Source organism: Galeopterus variegatus, unplaced genomic scaffold (genome assembly GCF_000696425.1).
Source record: "Galeopterus variegatus unplaced genomic scaffold, G_variegatus-3.0.2 Scaffold12, whole genome shotgun sequence".
NCBI lineage: Eukaryota > Metazoa > Chordata > Mammalia > Dermoptera > Cynocephalidae > Galeopterus > Galeopterus variegatus.
In genome coordinates, this window is record NW_007726123.1 from 1,007,447 (window position 1) to 1,029,647 (window position 22,201).

At 40.3% G+C, this 22,201-nt stretch overlaps 1 protein-coding gene across 1 annotated transcript in view; it reads right to left on the reverse strand.

Annotated features, from left to right (window-relative positions):
- Positions 1 to 339: 339 nt before the first annotated feature.
- LRP2 (low density lipoprotein receptor-related protein 2) overlaps positions 340 to 22,201 on the reverse strand; it is a 167,335-nt gene continuing 145,473 nt past the window's right edge. Inside the window, 14 exon segments of the mRNA XM_008592305.1 lie at positions 340 to 1,897; positions 2,257 to 2,328; positions 5,485 to 5,592; positions 7,264 to 7,365; positions 8,446 to 8,575; positions 9,102 to 9,222; positions 9,409 to 9,476; positions 10,331 to 10,421; positions 12,514 to 12,633; positions 12,786 to 12,962; positions 13,578 to 13,798; positions 17,528 to 17,656; positions 19,278 to 19,443; positions 20,900 to 21,043. Coding sequence (XP_008590527.1) covers positions 1,736 to 1,897; positions 2,257 to 2,328; positions 5,485 to 5,592; positions 7,264 to 7,365; positions 8,446 to 8,575; positions 9,102 to 9,222; positions 9,409 to 9,476; positions 10,331 to 10,421; positions 12,514 to 12,633; positions 12,786 to 12,962; positions 13,578 to 13,798; positions 17,528 to 17,656; positions 19,278 to 19,443; positions 20,900 to 21,043 — 1,811 coding nt within the window. The 3' untranslated portion in view covers positions 340 to 1,735.

Consider the following 22,201-nt stretch of genomic DNA (forward strand, 5'->3'; position numbering starts at 1 on the left):
TGGCAAATGACTATCATTAGGGGAACACTAGTTATTAGAGGAACAGGAGTATGTGCCTTCCTCTCTGCTCTGCGTTAGCCGTAGAAAGCACTCAACTGGCAATGCTGTTGGCTAAGCAGGACTCTGGGATCGACCAGTTTCTGGAGACCCGTTGTTTTGTTTCCTATAACTTATTCCAAAATATCACAGACACAAACAAAATGAATGTAGAGGCTTGTTGATTTTCAAACAAATCACTCTGGATTCCCTTCCAGGGAGGAGTGGTGCAGGATTGTGAGAGCACTCAAAACCCTAAGCTTTCTGATTCATGTCTAGGGTTTAAGAAGCACACAGGAGACATCTGATAAAATACACATTTATTAGAAATTTTCCAGCAGCATCATTTCCAGTTGCTTTTCTAATCAAAGTACATTTTAAAGTAATTACAATCAGCACTCAAAATATGAGCAACAAATATTTTGAGAACTCAGGAATAAAATAATCAGTAGTACATGTTTCATTCATCCACCTATCTATCTATCCATCCATACACCCATTCATTCATTAACAAATGTGCAATATTAGCACAGAGAGCCAGGAATGTTACTTGCTATGGAAATTATATATTCCTGCCATGGTTCCTGTTGTGCAGATTATATTATTCAAGAAAAGAGCTGGGCTGTACAGTACATTCTGATAAAAATGTACAGATTTAGCCAAATAACCTAAAAAAGGCTCAATAAGAATGGTTTCCCTTTCTATTCATGTTCAACTTAGGAAATAAATAGTCATTATAATGATATTTTCACACAAAGAAACAAAAACCCAGTTCAGGCTTTGCTTAACTGGTATTTGTTTTGCACCTTACTTTATGAAGACACAGATTTGGTTTTAGTAACTCAGCTACTGAGCTCCAGTCACTAGGGTAGGTGACCACCTGAAATGCCAGGCAAGGGCATAAACTGCTCTAGAGTCCATCAAACAAAAGAGCTCATTCAATTAAATACAAACTCAGTGTAGGACACTTGCACTTAATGACATGGGATTTCCTTACAGACATTACAAATAAAAATGTTGACTTGGCAGCTAGTGAGAGAACAGATATGAAACAGAGTTTTCTGGTTATACAATACAAACATGCAGAAGGGCAAAAATTCAATTGCTTTTTCTACATTCTGTATTATTGTGAGGCATCCACGGTTCAAATCCAGATGTCTATACAACACATTTTGGCTTCTATTAATCAAGTTGACATGTAATATTAAACATTAGTTAAGTGCTGAAGTGTAAAAACGGACCCAAGAGTGGGGCCTGAATTCCTTTCCTGAATAATTTTATAGGAAATGAGCAGTGCCTCTTCTTTAGACATGGCTAACGGCCCCAAGTCAACTCCTTTCCTCACTGGATCATTCACTATACCAATCACCAATCAATTCAGCAGATACTATCATTAGAAAATTCAGTGATGTGATAATCTTTCCAAAATTTACAAATGTACAATATATTTATAGCATTACCTTCAGACAGCTTCAGTGCAAAGATATACATACATATAGCACATCATGATAATTATTTGTAAAAACACAAGTAGGAGACAGCATAAGTAAAAAAAAGACACACAAGACACTTCCAACTACAGGCAAACAAGGAAAAATATATTTTTTATAAAGTATTGAATGTTAACTTTTTTCATCTGCTTGTAAAAAACATATGTGCAAAAGTGTGTTTTTAATTATTCCCTCAATAGCCAGCACAGCTATACCTCAGAGTCTTCTTTAACAAGATGTGCGGTGTCTTTAAAAGTGTCTTCTGTTGCAGTGTAGCCTGGAGTTGGGTCTCTTTTCGAAGGAATGTTGGCAGGGAGAGAAGGTGATGGAGGTGGGGCCACAGCCACATCTTCCTTTTGCTCGTTCTGCATCTAAGACCACGACGGGACAGGAATCAGCTGTGCATTCCCCCAACATAACTAGAAAGAGTTTTGTGTGAAGACTAATCTCTGCGAGTTTGCTCAGAATAATCTGAGTGCATGTCCAATGTAGCCAAGCAAGTGATTTCTAAGAAAGAATGTCTGTGCTAAGAAAATTGTTAAAGATTACCTCTGCAGATGGCCGGCCCGTGGCTCACTCGGGAGAGTGTGGTGCTGATAACTCCAAGGCCACGGGTTCAGATCCCATATAGGGATTGGCCAGTTAGTTCAATGGGTGAGCGTGGTGCTGACAACACCAAGTCAAGGGTTAAGATCCCATTACCGATCATCTTTAAAAAAAAAAAAATTACCTCTGCATAGATTGGATTTTCAAAGTTGGTAGTTTGTTTTGGCTTTCGTTTGAAGATATTCCATTTTATCACCTAAATGAAAAGAATAAAACAAAAAAATCTTGAGTAACAGGATTTTTTTGTGGGTTTCTTTTCTCCCTAAGTTTTAAAATTTCACCTCACTGAAGGACAAAGCAATTTGGGACCTGGGACCATGTGACCTGGCCCACAAGGTAAATTGTTCATTTCTTCCTATGGTACCTGAACAGTGACCGAAACTCTCTGGGCTCTTTTCATCTAATAATTTCAAAATACTTCCTTGATTTGGAATTTATAGTTTACAATCTGTACTCATAGTGTGTAGAAGCTCTGACAAGCGGATCATTCTGGCTACTTTAGTACAGAGAGAACAAAGAAACTGAGACACACAAGAAGTTCCTGGAGAAGAAGGTTTCTGGTGCTGCCTGAAAACTGCAGGAAAAGGCTAAGTGGTAACTCTCATTTCCTAAAACAACATCTTGATCCTTGGTCAACTCAGGAGTATCCCTTCCCCTCTTCATTGTTTTCTCCTATAATCATGATAACAGCAACAACAAAAACAACTAACATTTACTGAGGGCTTACTATGTGTCAGGGATTATTTTAAGAGTTTTACAAGTTTCTGATTTAATATTCTCAATAACCTTTTGAAGTAGGTATCCCTATTTTACATATGCTGAGTCACAGCACGATTAAATAACTGTAAATACTGGCGATAGAAGAGCAGGCAATGATTACGTAGGGGACTCAGAGGCCCATAAACTGAAGAACTAAAGAGCATCACCCTGGACCATGGGGGGTGTCCCTGTCTTACTGAAAAGTTGCCTGCAGTGCTGGCCACAGCTCTGGCTGCCAGACAGAAACCTGGCAGGAGACAAGGGAACAGACAGCCTACTCCAACAGGCAGCTGAGATTCGAGCCCACATGTTTTATGGGGTGTCTCTTACTCCATGGGGAGCACATGACCACAGAAATAGAAGAGGTCATTCACTTTAACCCAAACTTAAGTGATACCTACTTTGTTCCTGGTGCCACTAAGGGGAAGATGAAGACATTCAGGCCAGAGCCCTGCCTCTGCAAGCTTATAGTCAAGGGTGGAAGCCCAAACTCTTAAAAGTCATTGCTTTAGTGTGGGATGGTTACTTGGAATCAAACAATAACTAACAAGAGAGATGGTGTGGTGACTCTCATTTTATCTCTTTGGGAGACCCCTTCATGTCAATGCAACTTTTGGAAAATGATAGGACTGAGTCGCAGGAGTTCATGTTCTTAATTTTTAGTCCTTCCAACATATTTACTGATGAAAAATAAACTTGTGAGAGTCCTTGACACATTAATGTCAACCTAGGGTAATCTTAACCAAATACCTCTACTGTTTTTAAGCCACACTGGCTGTTATCTCAGTGCCCAGAAGGCAAAAAATACTAGAAGATTTCTGCACATACCACGGATAACAAATCTTAGAGAGTCTCAGCCTCAACTGATTTCAAAAAGTAAGAGAAAGAACTAATGCATTGCAAAGATGGAGATGAGAAAAAAAGGAATGACGACTGGTGAAGATCTGCCCTCATCTGAAAGAGACTTTCAGTGTTCATTCTGTTTCTGAGGATGGATGTCCAGGTCAGAAGTTTCAGCCTCTCCCCACCCATTCCACTTCCTGCTCAGGTTGGGGGATATCCCTGCCTAGTGAATAAGATCACTAGACTGGAAATGGACTGAGAAAAAAATGTCAAGTGTATAAAATTAATCTGGCACTGCTTTGGGGCTGATTCAGACTTGGAAGACCAAATATATGACATTCAAGCATTCAGGTGTCTGTGGAAAATTAATTTCCAAAATCCATGTTTAGTTAGCTTAAAGAGAAAAGTTCATAAATTTCAGTCCCTTAAAAAGAGAGAGAGAGAGAATGTGTGTGTGTGTGTGTGTGTGTGTGTGTGTGTGTGTGTGTGTGGAGGGGGAGACGTAAGTAATGAAATATGAAAAGGTGGACAGAGACCTTTGCTTTTCTCATTAGCATCAATTTAGCTCAACTCTTATTTTGACCCAAAAGAGCAGAACAAGAATCAATGTCTGAGGTGTTTCATGGCTAAAAATCCAATGAGACTTCCAAGTTAACTTTGCACATACCAATTGTATTTATAGATTACACTATTTGAGAAATAAAGATTGCATCAAATGTTAAAATTTCTAACTACCTTAGGCTTTTGTTTCTTTATACTACTTCACAAAAGGAGTCATGGAACCTTAGAATTAAGACATTCCAGATCCTATTGTTCTCTACTGGAGGAGGGGGCGTTGATTTCTGGGATCACAATGAGCTGGAGGAGATACTAGTGGTATTTAGTGGGCAAGGACTGGGAACACCAAAATACCCTACAGTGTATAGGATGGTTTTGAGGCACAAAGAGGTAAAATGATTTGTCCAGAATCAAACAGCTAGATCTAGGATATCTGCATATGGGTCCATTAAAATGTGATATAGTATTCATTAATTCAGAGTTTTATATCAAATGTATTTATTGAATTTCTCTCTGCAGTCCAAATAGTCTATGAATTTCAAAGGACCTGCAGGCATGGACGAGAAGCTCCATCTAGTGGTCTTTTTTTTGTCTTTTTTAAAAAAAATCTCTGGTGTTAAACATGGTGCCTGGCACATTGGAGACAATAATGTTGGTTGGACGACTGGCTGGACAATTAGATGGGTGATGAATGAACAGACAGGTGGGTATATGAAGAGGATATAAGTGAGTGATGTCTGTGGTAAGCAAAGGTAACAGCAGTAGAATTAAGAACATATATTATTAAGGGAACAAAGATACATGCTATAGAAAAATTGCATCACACAGGGAAAGGTCTTTTATATGTACCCTGACACAGTGAAATCTTTATTCATACGAAGTCAATCTCTCAAATTAAATGTCCCTAGAGTGAAAATACTGGATCCAGAACTCTGTTTGCCCTTTTTTGTGACATGGTCTCCAGTGTCACAAGAAACATTATTCCCAACTCAATGTTAGAATGTAGCTTCACTTGGTGAGAAGTTTTTAATCTATGAATTTTTTTTAAACAACTATATTTATTAGCTGCCTACACATCTTGGGATCTGTGAGCCTGTTGAGGTCTCCCTAGTTTGCCTTGGATTAGTGCCAACCCAGCAATTCCAAAGTTCTTTCCAAATCCCACATCATTTCAGCAGTCAGCCACTGTCACCTGAGTTCCATCAGCACCCGGAGAAGTTGGTTTGGTTTCTGGAGCTATCTCAGAAGGGTTTATGGGACTTCCATAATTCTTGTTATCCACATTTCCAGATACTGTCACCTGTGAACATATTGAAGGCCCTTATTCAGTTTTGAAACAATTCAGTAATAAATACATTTGCTGTAAAGTTTGTTGTCAACTCTGGTTCTGTTTACCACCTTGTTCTCCACAGATACAGTCAGGCACCATTTTTATCATATGAGCCAACCTGCTAGCCCAGGACTAAATGCCACTCCCACGTCGTCAAAATCAAGAGCACCAACCACTAAGTCATTTCATGCCTTAATCCTAGGAGGCACACATATTCCTCACTGGTCACACTCTCAATTATTAATAGCAATTCTCTAATAGGTATTCTCCACTGTTGACTACATTTTGGGATAAAACATGCTCTGGTTGTATATTGGCAGCCAAAACCTAGAACGACAGCATGAATAATTATCCAAACTCACTAGTAAGCTGAGAATCCCGTCATTGAATGTTAAGAATAAAGTTAATTTCTGAGGACTGCTAAAAACAGGTTAAATTTTTGAAACAATAGACATAGTGGAATTAATACTCCTCTACGCATTTTTCTATAACATTCATATAATTCCAGGGTTCCCCCTTAATCTTAAATTACCATGAATATACAATTAATAAATTATAGGGAGACAATTCACTCATTTCATATACATATTTTTTCCACAAAATATATATATACTTTTTTTTTTTTTTTGGTGACTGGCGTATATTTTTACATATACCACTTTGTTTCTTCTTAAACTTGGATATGTGTTTGTATATGTGGCCTCATTTTATTTCAAGTGAAAATGCCAAATAAAATGTCATATCTGTTTCATTGTGTGATTAAGTTTTGCTACCTGGTTATCAAAGGATCAGGCTAAATGGCTTCAAGATTCAAATATTTCTGATATTAAGAAAGCTGTTTGTGAAGTAAACATACCTATCTTATATTAAAATGCATCATATCCTGAATTCAAAAGAAGTTGAGGTGTTAACAATGAAACTTATTCTTTGTCACTGAGGCCATAGTTGTTCCAACAAAGGAGGGACAGGTTAGCAGTCAACAGGGACTGGAAGTGGTATTGGGGCTCTTAATGCAGATCTAATGAAAAGTTCTTTCCCTTCTTCCAGACTCCTATCTCATCTCCCAGCTCCTCTGAAAGATGACAGAGTAGCAGGCCGTACCAAAGGAAATCTGGCCATCTGCCTATCAACTTCAAAGGCATTTATGCTTTTCAGAAAAGTATGGGAAAGGCAAACATTGGGAGGTCCCTCTCCCTCTAAGCCACCTCAAGCCACACCCTTGTGATACCAATAAGAACCCAGAGAATTAATCCAGTCCCCCAAATGTCTGCATTATGGCCTGACAATCGTTCATGCATTCATTCATTTCACGAATATTTAGAGAGAGTCTGTGGTGTGCCTGGCACTGTGTTCGCCAGGCCTCTGAATGGACTCAGGTCTCTCAGGATGGAAAGGCTCTTGATCAATGCCCCCAGTATGGCTGCCAAACCTCAACAACTGTACAACGCAATAGGGTTATGATTATTTTCAGGTCTTACATCCTTGGGTCAGCCCTGTTACTGCAGATGGTGAAGCTGAGGCACAGACCACTGAACCCATCCATTTGCAAGGAAGGTTCGAGAGGCCTCAGAGGACATTATTCAATTGAATAAGATGCAGCAACAGCACTAACTGAAAGAAAGAACTGTATGGATTTCTCACCTCTGTTGGCTGAATCACTTTGACAGCAGAGTCTTTGGCTGAATACATTGGGTTTTCAAATATTATGGGCTCCTTTCCCATCTCTGTGGCAAAGTGTTCACTCTGATGAGGGGGAAGAAAGAGAGAAGTCACATCATACTGATCTGTTTTGCAAACAGAGGGAGGTGCCTTCCTCACGCCCGGAGGTAGGCTAGGTACTATGCCAGTTACCCAAAAGATGAGGGCTCAGAGAACTTATTTAAAAAAAAAAAAAAAGCCAGCAGAGACACAAGGCTTCCATATGGTAAATCATTATTTAAAGTGACATAAATGCACTAACTCATCAGCTTAAGAAAACAGAAGTGTGCCCCACATTTGAATTCTTTATGGCTCCTTAATGTAAATAAGTCGCCTGGGGATTGGGTCTGGACAAAAGAGAAAAGGGTAGGTGGTGGAAGAAGAGCAAGAAAGAGAAGAATAAGAGAGAGGAAGTAGAGAGAACGGCTAATACTGTACTTTTTCAGGCAGGACAAAAGATGAGAGACTTTGGGGAGAGACAAAATACTGAAAGTGGTTTCCCGAAAGTCATTATACAGAGCCTCCTCTGTGCTGAGACTGTGTGCTCATCCCCTTATTTGGTATCTCATTTGGTCCTCACAGGAGCTATTATTGTACCCATTTTACAGATGTGGACAGTGAAGGTCAGCAAGACCACACTCCATGCTTATTAGTAGTACATACTTATAAGGTGGCAGAGCCATGGTTTGAACAAACACAGACTCAAAAATCACTGTTTATTCCATCACTATACATTGATGGAAAAATATGACACTAGGAAAAATATAGTTCCCCACTCTTTTTATACATACAAAATGTCATCGAATAAAAACAAAATATCATGTTTTCACACTCCCCCCCACAAACAAACCCAAAAACTGGGTAAGAGTCCAAAAACTTAAACTTAAGACTATTTATAATTCCAACTCAACCTTAGAGCAGGGGTAAATTTAAATTTTATTACTAATGTTACTAATGTTTTCAGACACATTTCTGCAACGAACCCTATGTACTGCAGACTTTATTCTGAGAGGCACACTGTACTTCAGTATTCTCTAGGTTAATTTTATTCTTTATAAAAAGTGCTCCTTTTATAAAATGGTAAAAAGGACAACCTTCAAATAACCACTTTGAAATCACACTCACCATCACCACTGATCTGTCAATAGCAGACTCAGGCCCAAAACCAGATACTCCAATATCCATGTTAACATCTACCCCTGATCTGAAGGTCACCCCATTTTCATTCGCAGGAGGCTTGATAAGACTGCTTAAGCTGGATGGAAGTAACCAAAACAGTGTCATATTAGTCCTTTGCAATAGTACTCTTTCCTCCACATTGCTAAATCTTATTCAAATGAAATGCTCAATTCCCACTCTGAATTTACACATGTTAAATATGGCAGTAGCAAGTTTAGTAGTAGTAAGTTTTCTTAGCTACCTAGAAACCTTAAAGCACATTCCTGAATGCTTGAGATCTAAGAGAGGACCAGTTAGGCACTTGCAGGATTAATACCTGGTTCATCACACAACCGCTCTGTACTCCAGTTTGACCTGAATAGCCACCAGTAGGCACAACCCTCTGGACTATAAAGCCTGATTTGTCACGCAAGCTTCAGAGAAGCACTCAGTAAAGAAGCTGTGCTGTGAAGTGACTGCTTTAAATCCTCACTACTTTTTGTTTCTCCAGAATAGGTGAACTGTGTATTGTACTTTTTTAACTTGAAAAAAAAAAAAAAACTAAGATATTCACATGGTCACATTACACAGGCTTCTAAAATATTCCACGTAAAGAAACTGACCTTGGCAGCTTGGGCAGGGCAGGCAAAAGGGAGCCGGTTTTCCTGTAGTGGAAAAATCCTCCAGTTGCCAGAGCTCCAATTATGATGATCAAGAGGATTGTCAATAGTGCGGCCACTGCTGCTATAAAGGAGAGGAGCAGCAGCAAACATATCAACACATGGAGAAAGAAAGGAGCCAGCAAACGCAGCAGAAGCCGGGGGCTCGCACCCTTCATTCCTCAAAGACTGGGTTAAATAGCTTATATAAGACAGCACTCAATTTAGTGGCCACAGGTACTTCCAGGTTGCTCATATTCTCAAAACTTACTTGTTCCTGAAGGAATTCCTTTTGAAAACCCTACTTCACAATATTTTCCGGTGTAGTCACTGGAACACCTGAAAGTAAAAGGAGAATCACTCACTAGCTATTGCCTTCTTAGTTAGGCTCTACTGCAATTTATAAGCACTTTCTAAGGCAGAGAGAGTTCTGACTGAGTAAATTACATGTCAAACAGACAATGTATGCTGCGTGACTTTTGCTTATTCTCCCCCAAGAGATGATGAGCAGAAAGAATAGTGATCTGACTTTAGAAATTCAGCTTCAATGGAGTAGCCGTGGCACCTACGGGAGCAGCCCGATCAAATAAACCTATCAGTATCTTCTCTCATCTACACAATTCTTCCTTAGAGGGTAAAAATGGAAACCATGGCTGTATTCTTTCTTTTGATATGTTTTCATGAAATACTTTTTAAAGACATCTATTTATCTTGCTCCGTATTAGAGCATTCTCAATAGTCTTCTTCTTTCCAAATCTTAAGCCCAGTCTTTCTGCTCGTCATGGGTGCCTTGTACTGAAGCAGCCCTGCTGACAGCTGTTCTTCCACAATCCTGCTGTATTACTAATCCCAGGTTTGTAGGAAAATGCTGTTGGCATTTCTCTGACTCCTTGCTCCCCAAAGTGTGGTCCACGACTCTGTAACATCACCCAGGAGCTTCTCAGAAATACAGAATCCCTATGAATGATTATGGACATTTTAACCAGATCCCCAGGTGATTCTTGTGCACATTACAGTTTGAGAAACACTGCCTTGACTCTCTGTGGATTCCCCCAAGGGAATGGCAATCTGGTTAAAATGTGAACATTTGTGAACTGGCAAGGTTCCTGTATTTGTTTTCCTGGCTACTCTAAGGTCTCAAATTCCCCCAGAACAGGCAAGACCTACATCTGGACCTCAACATTGAGACTTACTTGCATTTTGGGAGGTCATTCTCATCAAAATAGCAATTTCCTCCGTTCATACACCTGCATGGGAGGGGCATGGCAATAGGAGTTTCGATGGCTGCAGAAAGGGAAAGCCATGCATGATTAGTCAGCCATACTCAGCAGAATGCCCATACCTGCAAACCTACCCGGGGCGGGCCTGCTAATTCATCTCCCTGTCAAAACATGGCCTTCCCCCTAAGTCAAATGCACTTCTTTATCAATCATATGGCCTTGGATAGTAACATACCTTTAGTGAAAGGGGCAGTTTATAGCATTTCCCCCCAGAACAGTGGAGAGGTGCTAGACTGGAGAGCATATATTAATAGTTAGAAGAACCTTGTGGTAAAAGAATCTCTTAAGACATTTAATGTTCTCTTTCAAGTTTTCAGAATTCTCCATTATGAACCCAGTTAAATCAAGAGTTTAATTTAGGCACACCTTGAAACTTCAACTAAAGGCTCCAAAGAATCAGTTTTGGATCAGTCAATAGTCACACAGATACAGATACACAGATACTTGATAGACAGCCAGCTAGAGATCTCATTTTTTAGGTCCTCCAAAACCACCCTTACCCTGGGTCCCTGCTCCCAGCCCAGCCCCCACACACTTCCTGAATGTGCCTGATCGGTGCTTCAATAAGTATTTGTCACATGTGTATTTTATTTAAGGAGTTTGGATACCCTTCCAGCTCAGTCCTTCAATCTGAGTCCCTTCTCAAAATCCACTTTATCAGAGGCCTTCCCTGAACACTTTGTCTAAAAGAGCAACCCCACTCCCCCCACCTTCATTCTTCCTCCCCTGCTTTAGTTTTCTCCATAGTACTTCTGCCACCTGACCTATTATATTACTACTACTGCTACTAAGTATATTATTGTTATTATTATATTGGTTTCTCTATTTATTGTTCTATTATTTATTGTTCTATTTATAAGCTCTATGAGAGTAGGGGATTTGTCTGTTTTGTTCACTTCTGTTATCTCCAGCACTTAAACAGCACCTGGTACATAGTAGGCACTCAATAAATCTTATTATATTAATTCATTGATATGCCAAACCAAGGCCCTATATGGAAGGACTACCATCATAATGTGCTTACTCTGTTTCAAGTTCTTTAAACAAAATCTTAATACAATCCACTTGACAAAAAATTTAAACAAGGAAAGTAGCAGATGAGGTGACAACTTGGGCAAAACCTCTCCTATAGTGTGAAACTGCAGTGAGTGTCAGAACGATCCAACTGCAGCATAGAACAAATCCCAGAAGCTTGAAATTATCATTTGGTTAAAAATATTGGAATCTTGCCAATACTTCCCCCGTAGTACTGGGATGAGGATGGGGACACGGAGAGAGAGGAGAAGCAAAGCAGTTTTTTTCTCTCAGAGTTCATTCTCTACACCTGCCAACTTTTCAGTAGCTGGGAGAAGCAAAGGGTGGTTCCTTGTCTCACCACTTGCTCCCTCTAGTGGTAGAAGATGATTAAGCCTCTTCATTTCCCCATTAGCTAAAATGGGGCAAGACCCAAGGATGCAAGCCATAAAATGGGCTGCAAGTGAACGCAGGATGATTTTTTAAGGTGCTTAATTAAACATGGGATACTAGTTAGGGACACTGGTTATTCCCCATGACTTATTAAGTCCTTAATTTAAAAGAGTCATTGAAAAAGGTCTTGCCAAAAATAAATCATCTGTACCATTTTGGGCGATAATTAAAACATTGCTTCCTTATTCTAGCCTTCATCTCTTAGCAACACAAGTCACCTTTCAAAATGTGCCTCTTTTTCAGTTGACAAAGCTCTGCACTTCATGGTTCTCCATCCTGAGGTACTTGTTTAAGGCTGAGTAGATTCTAGGGCGTAGGAATCCAGTATGGGGTGCAGGAATGAGGAAGAGGCCCTACAGAAAACCCACTCTCCAAAACGTCTTTACAAAACAACACAACAGCAGATTTAGAGGTACTGGATCTATATCTCTGCAGAGCTTAGCAAAGGATCCTCAGAAATCACTGGAAGATGAGTTCTGTTTGGCCCCTTGAGTCCTACTCAGCTCTGTCCATGTTTCCCAAATCTCTCATACCTCCTTAGGGCTGTCCCCACTCTACTCTGCTGTGGACCCAGTGCACAGGGACCCTTCAGGCTCCTGCAGTGGCAGAGGAACTCCCCAGACCCCTACCTGCATCACACTCAGTGGTGCTCCCCTGTATAAAGCTGGAGCCTTGGGGACAGGCACAGCTGTATCCTCCAGGTCTCAGCAGGCACAGGTGGCTGCAGACCAGTTTACACGGGTTGGGCACTAGAAAGCAGATGACAACAGCAGTTAGGTCCTGACAGGAGAAGGAATATCCCAACCAAGATATCCACTACTATTTTCCAATAATATAGCCATTATTTTGAAATAAGGTTTCCAGATAATGAGAAGCATCTTATTCCAAAGCTGGTGATTACCTGAATGATTGTATCTGAGTTGATGAAAGACTCGAACTTGAGTGAGCCAAGGGTTTACTACCAGCTGTTTCTCTTTCTCTCCTTTCCCAAACTTATCTTGTTTCCATACTTCTCCTTTCTCCTTAGATACCCAGTATAACTGGTTTTCAAAGATGTCCAGACTGTAAGGGTTCATTGCTGCTTAGCCACAACGGAAAATCAAAACAAGGTTATTGAGAAGAAAATACCCCAGCCCCTTGATGGTTTTATACCACTTCTGGAAAACAATTTGTATAGCAAGGATTTTATTTTTTTCTTTTGAACATAAAATATCACTGGTCAGATAGGAAAAATGTGGTATGTGTTGGATCGCTGCAGTTCTGCAGAGTCTGGATAAGAAAACAAAACACTCCTCTCCTTCTAGATGTTTCCATCTAGATGTTTCCTTTTGTGCATAATGAGTAATCTAGCACATTGAAAACACACGTGCCTAGAAGCAGTCAGACATGGATTAACATCTGTACACATGAGCTCCACCTCTATCAAGGCAATCTAACAGGCATCTCAGTTATTTCAATATCTGCTACTGAGAAGCATTTTTTTTTTCAATTTGTAAAAAGGACAAAAAGGACTTATTTATTGTTAATAGATTCATTTGCATTCAATTCAGCAGCTGGGAGGTGGAGGGGGTGTATCTAAGAAACTATGTGACCTATTTTCTAAGATCAGGGTTCCTTCTTGAGAAAATCGGCAAAGTGACTAGGAATATATTAATTAATAATTTAATATATTAAATTTTAACTCGTTTCTAACCTTCATATACAACGAGTCTTCTATCAGTCCCATCATATTTTATGGTTTCAATAACATCCTCCTTGAAGTCACTCCAGTAGATCCGGTCATTGTTCAAATAATCAACAGAAAGGCCAACTGGCCAACCAAGGTTCTCGGAAACCAGGACTTGGCGATGCTCCCCATTCATCCAGGCAGACTCAATCCTAGGTTCTTCTCCCCAGTTAGTCCAGAACATAAGCCTGCAACAGAAGGTTTCTTCTTTGTAGCATTTCACCTACTGGGACTTCTCCACTACAGCAGAGCATGGAGCATTACCAACAGGGTAAATCAAGTGTCTTTTGCAGAGAGCTGGGTGTTAAGCGACTGTTTTTAATACTTTACAGAAGACGAGGAACAAAAAAGGGGAGCAAGAGCATGTATGGTCTGTCCTTCCTGAAAACTGCACTTCCTTAATGGAAATTGGCTGGTCCTTTCTGAAGGATATACAGACATTAAAGGGTCTAAAGGATAAACCCTTTAAAATACATCATACAAAAGCTGTTCATTCTTCAAGAAATATCATTGAATGCCTACTGTGTAAGAGGCACTGCTCTGTGTTTGGGATGTAACAGAGAACAAAACAAAGATTTCTAGTCTCATGAAGCTATTTCAAACTCTTTTTAAATGTATATTTTGTACCCGATTAATAATTAATTGTAGAGAAAGTCTGTGCAAGCAAAGGTGAATTGACACTGAATAATTACCTAGACCAGGGATTGCACCACTTCACATACCTAGAAAGGACGAGGCGGTAGGACAACTGAGGGGAACAGACCAGTTATGAATGTGGAGAGATGGGGAGAGCCAGGCCCTGCAAGCTTAAGCCAATGCCGCACCAGAAGGCAGACCTACTCACTGTTCCCAGTTCTGATTGTCCAAGCCAGAAATACAGATTTTTCTCTTTTTAAAAAATTTAAAATGTTAGCAACTAAGTAGAAAAAACCTTACAGCTCTGTGTGATCCAAGCTGAATATGTCTATGGGCCATACCTGCCCACCAGCCACCACTTTGCAGTCTCTAGTCTAAATAAGTCATCAGGTGTAGACCAGTCCTTACACTCTGTTGAGGAATGTGTGGATTTTAGACAAACTGAGCTCTAGAAAAACTGTGGCCCAGAGGCCTTTCCCTTTACACAGTGTTGGTCTGAGGCCTGTCCCAAAGTCTCAACAACTGACAAATACAACCTTGTTTTGTTTTTACTAAAAATGATAGTAGACATATGACAGAAGCCAGTCACAAGTCATTCCGTATGGTTCCATTTGTAGGAAATGTACAGAATAGGCAAATCTATAGGGATGGAGAGCAGGTTTGTGGTTACTTTGGGCTACAGAAGGGGAGAGATGGGGGGTTGGGAGATGATGGCTAAGGGGTCCAGGGTTTCTTCTTAGGGTAAAGATGCAGGGGTTCTTTTTAGGGTGAAGAAGATGTTCTAAATTTGATTGTGGTGATAGATACACAACTCTGTGAATATACTAAAAGCCACTGAATGATGTACACTTTCAATGGGTAAATTGTACGGTATGTGAATTGTATTTTAGTAAAGCTGTTTCTTAAAAAGGTAACAAATACTCAAAACTCAAAAAAAAAAAAAAAAAAAGGGGGGGGGGCCAAGCCCGGTGACGCACTGCTACAGTGCGCCACTTGGGAGTGCAGCGGCGCTCCCGCCGAGGGTTCGAATCCCACATACAGACCGGTTCCCGCTCACTGGCTGAGTGAGGTGCGGGCACAGCACCGAGGGTTGCGATCCCGTTGCCGGTCCCGGTCCGATACGGGCGCGACACTGAGGGTTGCGATCCGTTGCCGGACACAAAAAAAGACAAAAAGGAAACGGGCACAGCACCGAGGGTTGCGATCCCGTTGCCGGTCCCGGTCCGATACGGGCGCGACACTGAGGGTTGCGATCCGTTGCCGGACACAAAAAAAGACAAAAAGGAAAAAAAAAAAAGTACACAGAATGATTGCTTCCCTTCCTGCCTTTGTTCATGCTGTTACTGAGTTTATGAACAGCCTGCCTCCCCCTTTGCCTGTCTGTATCCACAACATCCTTCCAGGTCCTATGTTAGTGCCACTCTCCCCAGGAATTGGTCCCTCACCCACACTGTCTCTCCGCATCATGTACTTTATCACCTACTACAGCCCCAGTGGATCCCAATCTTCAAAGTTCCATTCAAATGCAACTTCCTGCAGACAGTTGCCCTGGAACCCATGCAAGGTGGAAGAACTGTCACGTAGTTATCAATAGTTTCCTCATGACAGTTCTCCTTTTCTCCCTTATACTGTTGCCAACCATTGCTGAATAAAGGAACATATTATTTTATCCTCATATGTAAATAGGGGATAGAAAGGTATAGCTAATTTATAGGTCTTTCATATGATTTCCATGAGTTTAGACATGTAGAACACTTAGCACCGTGGCTGACACACAGTAAGAATGTAGTAACTGGAGGCTCTTTTTATTGCTGTTGTGCTCTTATTATTGGTCATCATCATTGCTATCCTTCAGACACAGAGACACATCTTATGTCATAGTAAAGTAAGAAGGCTTCACATCTCACAAGTGCTTTCTAAGACCTAGAGAGGGCTAGCCTCTGAAACGGACGGACCATGGAATGAGGAGGTCGGAGGGCAGGTCTTGAGGCCTGAAGCAATTAAACCCTTCTTCTCTCTCCTTTCTTACTTGCTCTCCCTCCCACAACTACGCTGAGCCATTCCAGAGAGAAAAAAAAATTAGAAAGAATAAAAAGAGGATCTTCTATGAAAAAACAGTGGAGGGATATGAGAATGTGATCATAATATCAAGATGGGCATAAACAGTAATAATAGAGGAAGAAATTAAACAGCACAAAGGAAGCAGTCACATCACATACACCATGGTGCTCACTGTGTCTCCTTGCTCCCGAGAGATTGCACAGGGAAGATTCGAGAAGCTATGAATGGTGTTTAGGACAAGTCCACATTATAGGTTAATATCATCAAACAAGCATTTTTCAAGTGTCATTGGTGAGTTTCTGAGGGCATGATTTAAATATGAAATATAACAGAAACAAAGTAACAACAGCTCATAGTGTTCTATATACAAATACTGGCAGATCCACAAAGAGCCATACTGGTCCTGCCCAAATACAGGAAGTACTGAGGGCTATCCAAAAAAAAGAGTTCTTTTAAGTGTCACTATTCTGAGGCTAAAGTAATGCATAAAATATCATTTTAGACTAGCGATTACCCACATAAATGCCTTGAAATGCAGAGAAAAATGACAAAACCAGTTCTCATTTATGCTGAGAAACCACAAATCAGAACATTTCTACAAATGGATAAATATACTTATACATGTGTTATTTTAAATATTTGCATATTTTGGATTTAAATGTTTAACAATTTCCAATGAAACATGACTAAATCTCCAGTCGATTTCCAGTGAATGAGTTACTTTAAAACATCCAAATGAAAGGAAAAACAATTCTTTTTTTTTTTCCTTTTTTGTCTTTTTTCGTGACCGGCAATGGATCGCAACCCTCGGTGCTGCTCCCGCACCTCGCTCAGCCAGTGAGCGGCCGGTCCGCATGTGGGATCCGAACCCTCGGCAGGAGCGCCGCCACGCTCCCAAACGGCGCACTGCAGCAGTGCGCCACTGGGCCGGCCCAAAAGGAAAAACAATTCTGATGAAACTTTCACTTAAAGCATAAAGTGAAATCCACAATGAACTTTAAAGTTCAGAGCTCTAATTTGGCAAGAAATCCATGTAAGCAGAAAGATTCTTGTCTTAAGTGATGTCTAGGGCATATCACAATTCTTGAAACAGTCGAAGATGCCATTCCAGAAAAATAGGACAGTTTCAGTATAATTAGGAAAAAAATCATTAAAGACATAATTTTATGAGAATCCAGCAGAAAATATCTAGAACTTCACATACTCCTTCAAGTACTTACCCCAGTTTGGGATTCACCGCAACTGCCCCAGGTCGATCCACTTGGGTGGTTATCAGCCACTTTCTGTACCTTCCATCAAGTTCAGCCACCTCGATCCGTTGACTACTGGCATCTGACCAGTAAATATGCCTGAATTCAGAAGGACAAGACAACAGAAAAGTCTACAGTCACCATTTCTGGGGGAGAGGTTTGAAGACCAGAGCATTTCATTTGAAAGTTCTGGCCAGCAAGACAGCTATTCAGATACCCATAACTGGATACAGTCCCTCTCTCTCAGCAACGCCCTTCTCTCCTCAGCCACAGGGACATCTTTGTAAGGTTACAAGTGGAAGAGTGAAGGATGGAGGGGACTCCTGCCTGATCAGCCAAAACAGCTAATCAGCCAGGATCAGGAATGATGGCAGACACAGCAGTCAGACTGGCCTCGCATCTGGCAGTACTGTGAGCAACGTGCTTCTAGGTGGAAGTTGTAAGGCATTGCTGGCCTTTAATTCTGACTGTTCACGAGTCTCTTTCCTCCTCAGCAAAGAGCCCCACTGGAATCAACAAACTGAGCATCAGCTCCAGAGTGGAAATAGCCTTTCAAAATAAACTCAGCAAGACCATCCTGCCCTTCTTTCCGCTTCTTAGGGTGCAGGTCTCAGTCTTCCATGCAGAACAAGCTCCATCAGTTCCTCAATTCCCTCATTCATTAAGGCTGAGAAAGAGGTAAAACTTCAAAGAAGAAGACAGATCTGCCATTGTCTAGCTGGTTTTTAGAAGGAAGTGTTCAGAAGAGTTTCAAGTCCCTGACTCCAGTGACAGTCCTCTGAGGCCCTGTCAGCCCGCAGGCACAGTGGGGACCCAATCAACTTCTTCAGAGACGCTCAAGTCTTCCAGAAATACCAAACAAGTTTGTTAAAAGGTGAAAATGCTTTATTACAGTGAAAATGACTCCATTCTCCAGGACAGTGAGCCCCTGAACCTTCCCTTCAAACATTTTCCATTATTAGTTTATTTTCAAGGACATGGGAGATTCTATGAATGTTCGAATTCTGACTTTCCCATAAAAATTACTCCAGTGCAAACTTCGTCCTTGAAGAAGGAGCTTAATAACTTTTCCACATCAGTTTGCACCTCATGCATCTACCTGCTGATGACTCTACTTAAGGTTCTTACTTAGGGATCATCCCAAGCGTGGCACTGGCCCCTGGGGTAATAGAAGGTCTAAAAGAACAGAACAGAGCCGACACCTCTATTAACTTGAACTGAAAGAGTAAGTAGGAAAATCAAATTTCCAGTCTGTTCTGACTATATAGGCTGCTAAAAAACACAGATGTGGACTGTTCCTCCATAAAAAATTACCATAGAGAAAAATGTTTTGTCTCAACTGTTTTGCTGGGAGAATTGTGAGGCTGTCACATTTCTTCACAAAATTAACAATGCTACCAGGCTAAAAGTTAATTTTGGAATCCAGAACTCTGTTGGCAAGAATGCCTTCCCAGATATAATACGAAATCTTCACCTGGGTGCTTTTCCAAACCTTTTCATGGCACACATAACACACAGGAAATGATAATGTTTATATGACACACTGGGGTAAGCAGAGGTGGTTGCTGGGGCTATAGCAAGCCCAGGCACTGCCCAGCCACACCCGTGGCTGAGTGTACCCATATCTGGCCCCAACTTAACCCAATTACCATTATGAACAGTAGAGAGCTCTTAGCCAGGAAAACAGAATAGTCAAGAGGGGAATGTGTGGCAAATTTACCTTCCAACCCAGTCCACTGCTAAACCTTCTGGCTGCATTACATATTTCAGGCCCAGGTCAAGTTCTTCCACGATATTATTACTGTCAGATTCGAAGTTGGGAATGTAGGCACGTTTGATAGCACCAAATTTAGGAGCCTGCCCTAACACAGTGTAATATACAACACCTAAGAGAAGACATACAGATCAGTTTCATGTTAAGAACATCATGAAGGGTGGAGCTGGGGTCTAATCAGGGAAAGTACTGTTCATTTATTAACATCTCTACCTCCTCATTGTCCTTATAATACTAATAATTCAATTACCTTAGTATGATCAAACCTCAAAACCTATCATACTTGAGCTAATTAGCTACGAATGCTTCAATTGATAACTTAGTGGTATTTACTTAGTTATCTATTTAAAGGTAATTCATTAAAATACATTTTGGCCAAGAACCTATTTACTCTCATTAGGATCAAGTTCTAGTTTCCAAAGCAGAATGTGTAGATAAACCAGGGAAGGCTGTTGAGAATTTGAAATCATACTCAATTATCAGTCGCAATAAAGGAGCCATGTAAATGAAAAGCTTTATTTTATGTACAGACTACAGGAGGTGGACAGCAGGCCTTTTTTTAAGTATAAGAAGACTGTGACTTCTAAGGCATATACTTGGCAACTTCTATTTTCCCAGGTTTACACCATTCTTGAAAAGCTTATCTTATTATACGAATAAATATGAATATATAACAATAATAAATCTTACATTGGCATAATTATCGATAGTTTGCAAAGTATTTCACATCTACTATCTCATCTGATCTTCAAAACAACTCTCAGAGGTAGGCAGGCAGAACAAGAATATTATTTTTATTTCACAAGTAAAAAGATCCAGAGAACTGTTACAATTATTTAAAGTCAGAAAGCTAGTAGATAAGAGAGACAGGTAATAAAGACACATTTACAGGTATAGTAGATAAATTTGCTGACTCCAATCATACTATCACTTCACTCACACCATCTAGAGCCATGAGAAACTCAACCATAGGCATTATTCGTTTTTTCCTTCATCCAACTAAATTTTTTTCACACCTGCCACATATACTGTGCAAGATGTTGGGTCAGGTGCTAGGCATGTAGAGATGAATTAGATTTGACCTCTGTTTCCAAAGAGCACATGGTTAGGGGGGAGAAAAATATGTGGGCAGCTAGCTATATAACTCAAAGTAACATGTACAAGAGTAGAAGCATGAATAAAATGCTCCAGGTTCATGGATGAGCAACCATGGAACTCTGCCAGGAGGAAGAATTACAAAAGACGTCACAGAGGAGGTGACATTTGAACTAAGTCTTTGAGGTCTGAGTAGAAATTTTCCAAGTCCACAATGGTAGGGAAGGACAGGGTTTACATGAGCAAAGACAAGGAGATAGTACAATACACAGGGATGTGAGGAGGCCCCCAAAGGATAATCCCCAGCAATGGGAGAGGTTTAGAGAGAAGTCAGGAAAGGTCGGCTGGAGAGTATGCGCTTCCTCTTCCACTCATGCAACAAAATCCACTCATTAAAAAATAAATTCCCCAAGATCCAATACCTTAAAATGGAATAAGGTCAGTCAATGACAGATGCCAAAGTTCATACTCACTGAGGCCTGTGCCCTCGGGATCCCAATCATAATCAATGGCTTGGATATGTTCCTGGTCTTTAAGATAATCTGAGAACTTCTCAGATGAGAGATTGTATTTTCGAATTCGAACGTTGTCAGGCAGTAGTAACAAAGGAGGGCTACCTGTAAACAAACAAAAGTCTACTTTATCTGCTTGGAGTCTACCTGAACTTTTAAAATATATAGTAGAATATAAAAATGCATAGGAGGTACTCTCTCCCTTTAAAAAAAAACAGGAGTTGTTATAAGAATCTGACTATCTGTTAATCAATAAAGCGGACTATCCAACTGGGTTGCCAAATCCATGACTGTGGACATTCTTATGTATTGTGTCCCTTTCAAGTGGAAAGATAACTTTTCCACTAGGGATAGTACCAGTTCCTTATTCTTTGTCCTCAGTGGTCGTTTAGAGCAAGGCAAGACCCCTACATAGAATCCTCATTTTCACCGAATTTTTTTTTATTTACTGACATTAAAACAGACACGATTGCAGACATTCAGGCTCACAGTAGAAATACAATGTTGACAGCTTTACTCAAAGTTTACCAGGAAGTTCTCATTTTTCACTTTTTACTGACAGATTTTATGATTTTTTTAGCAGGCAATCAACTCCATGACCCAATTTAGCTTCTATCTAATGAGGAAAAAAGCAGCTTGTTCTTGATTTAAAAAAAAATTTTGTTTAACTTAAAGCAGCTATTTCAATGGTGACTCATCCCAAGATGAATTGTCTAAAATTCTTAAAATTTAATTTACGTACATAATGTCAATCAAATTCAATTTAAGTAACTTTAAAAAGTCCATTTTATATATTTCCTCTATCTTGACATGTTTTATATGAATATTCTAATTTATTTCAATTATCTCTTTAGTTAAGAGATTTATACTTTTTTTAATTTGCTGCCTAATTACCAAACCAACTCTTGAAATGCCTTCATGTTAGTTTTCATTCAGTCAAAAATACAGAGGGTAAAATAAGTTCACTAGTCCAATGTATGCTTTCAAAGCCCAATGTGCAAAGAAATTGAATAGCCATTCTGGCCATTTTACCCTTGGTGGGAAAATAGAATAGTTTGGTCAGGGCCCTCGCCTCCATCCCTGTTGGGTGTGGTTTAGCACATCCATTGTAAGCAAATTGTGTTGGAGTTGGGGGTTTAGCACATCCATTGTAAGCAAATTGTGTGTGGAGTTGGAGCGCACGTGAGCCAATGTATTTTTTTAGTTTTGTTGCTATTCTTGTGTTCTTGGGGGGGGGGGGGGGGGGGGGGGGGGGGGGGGGGG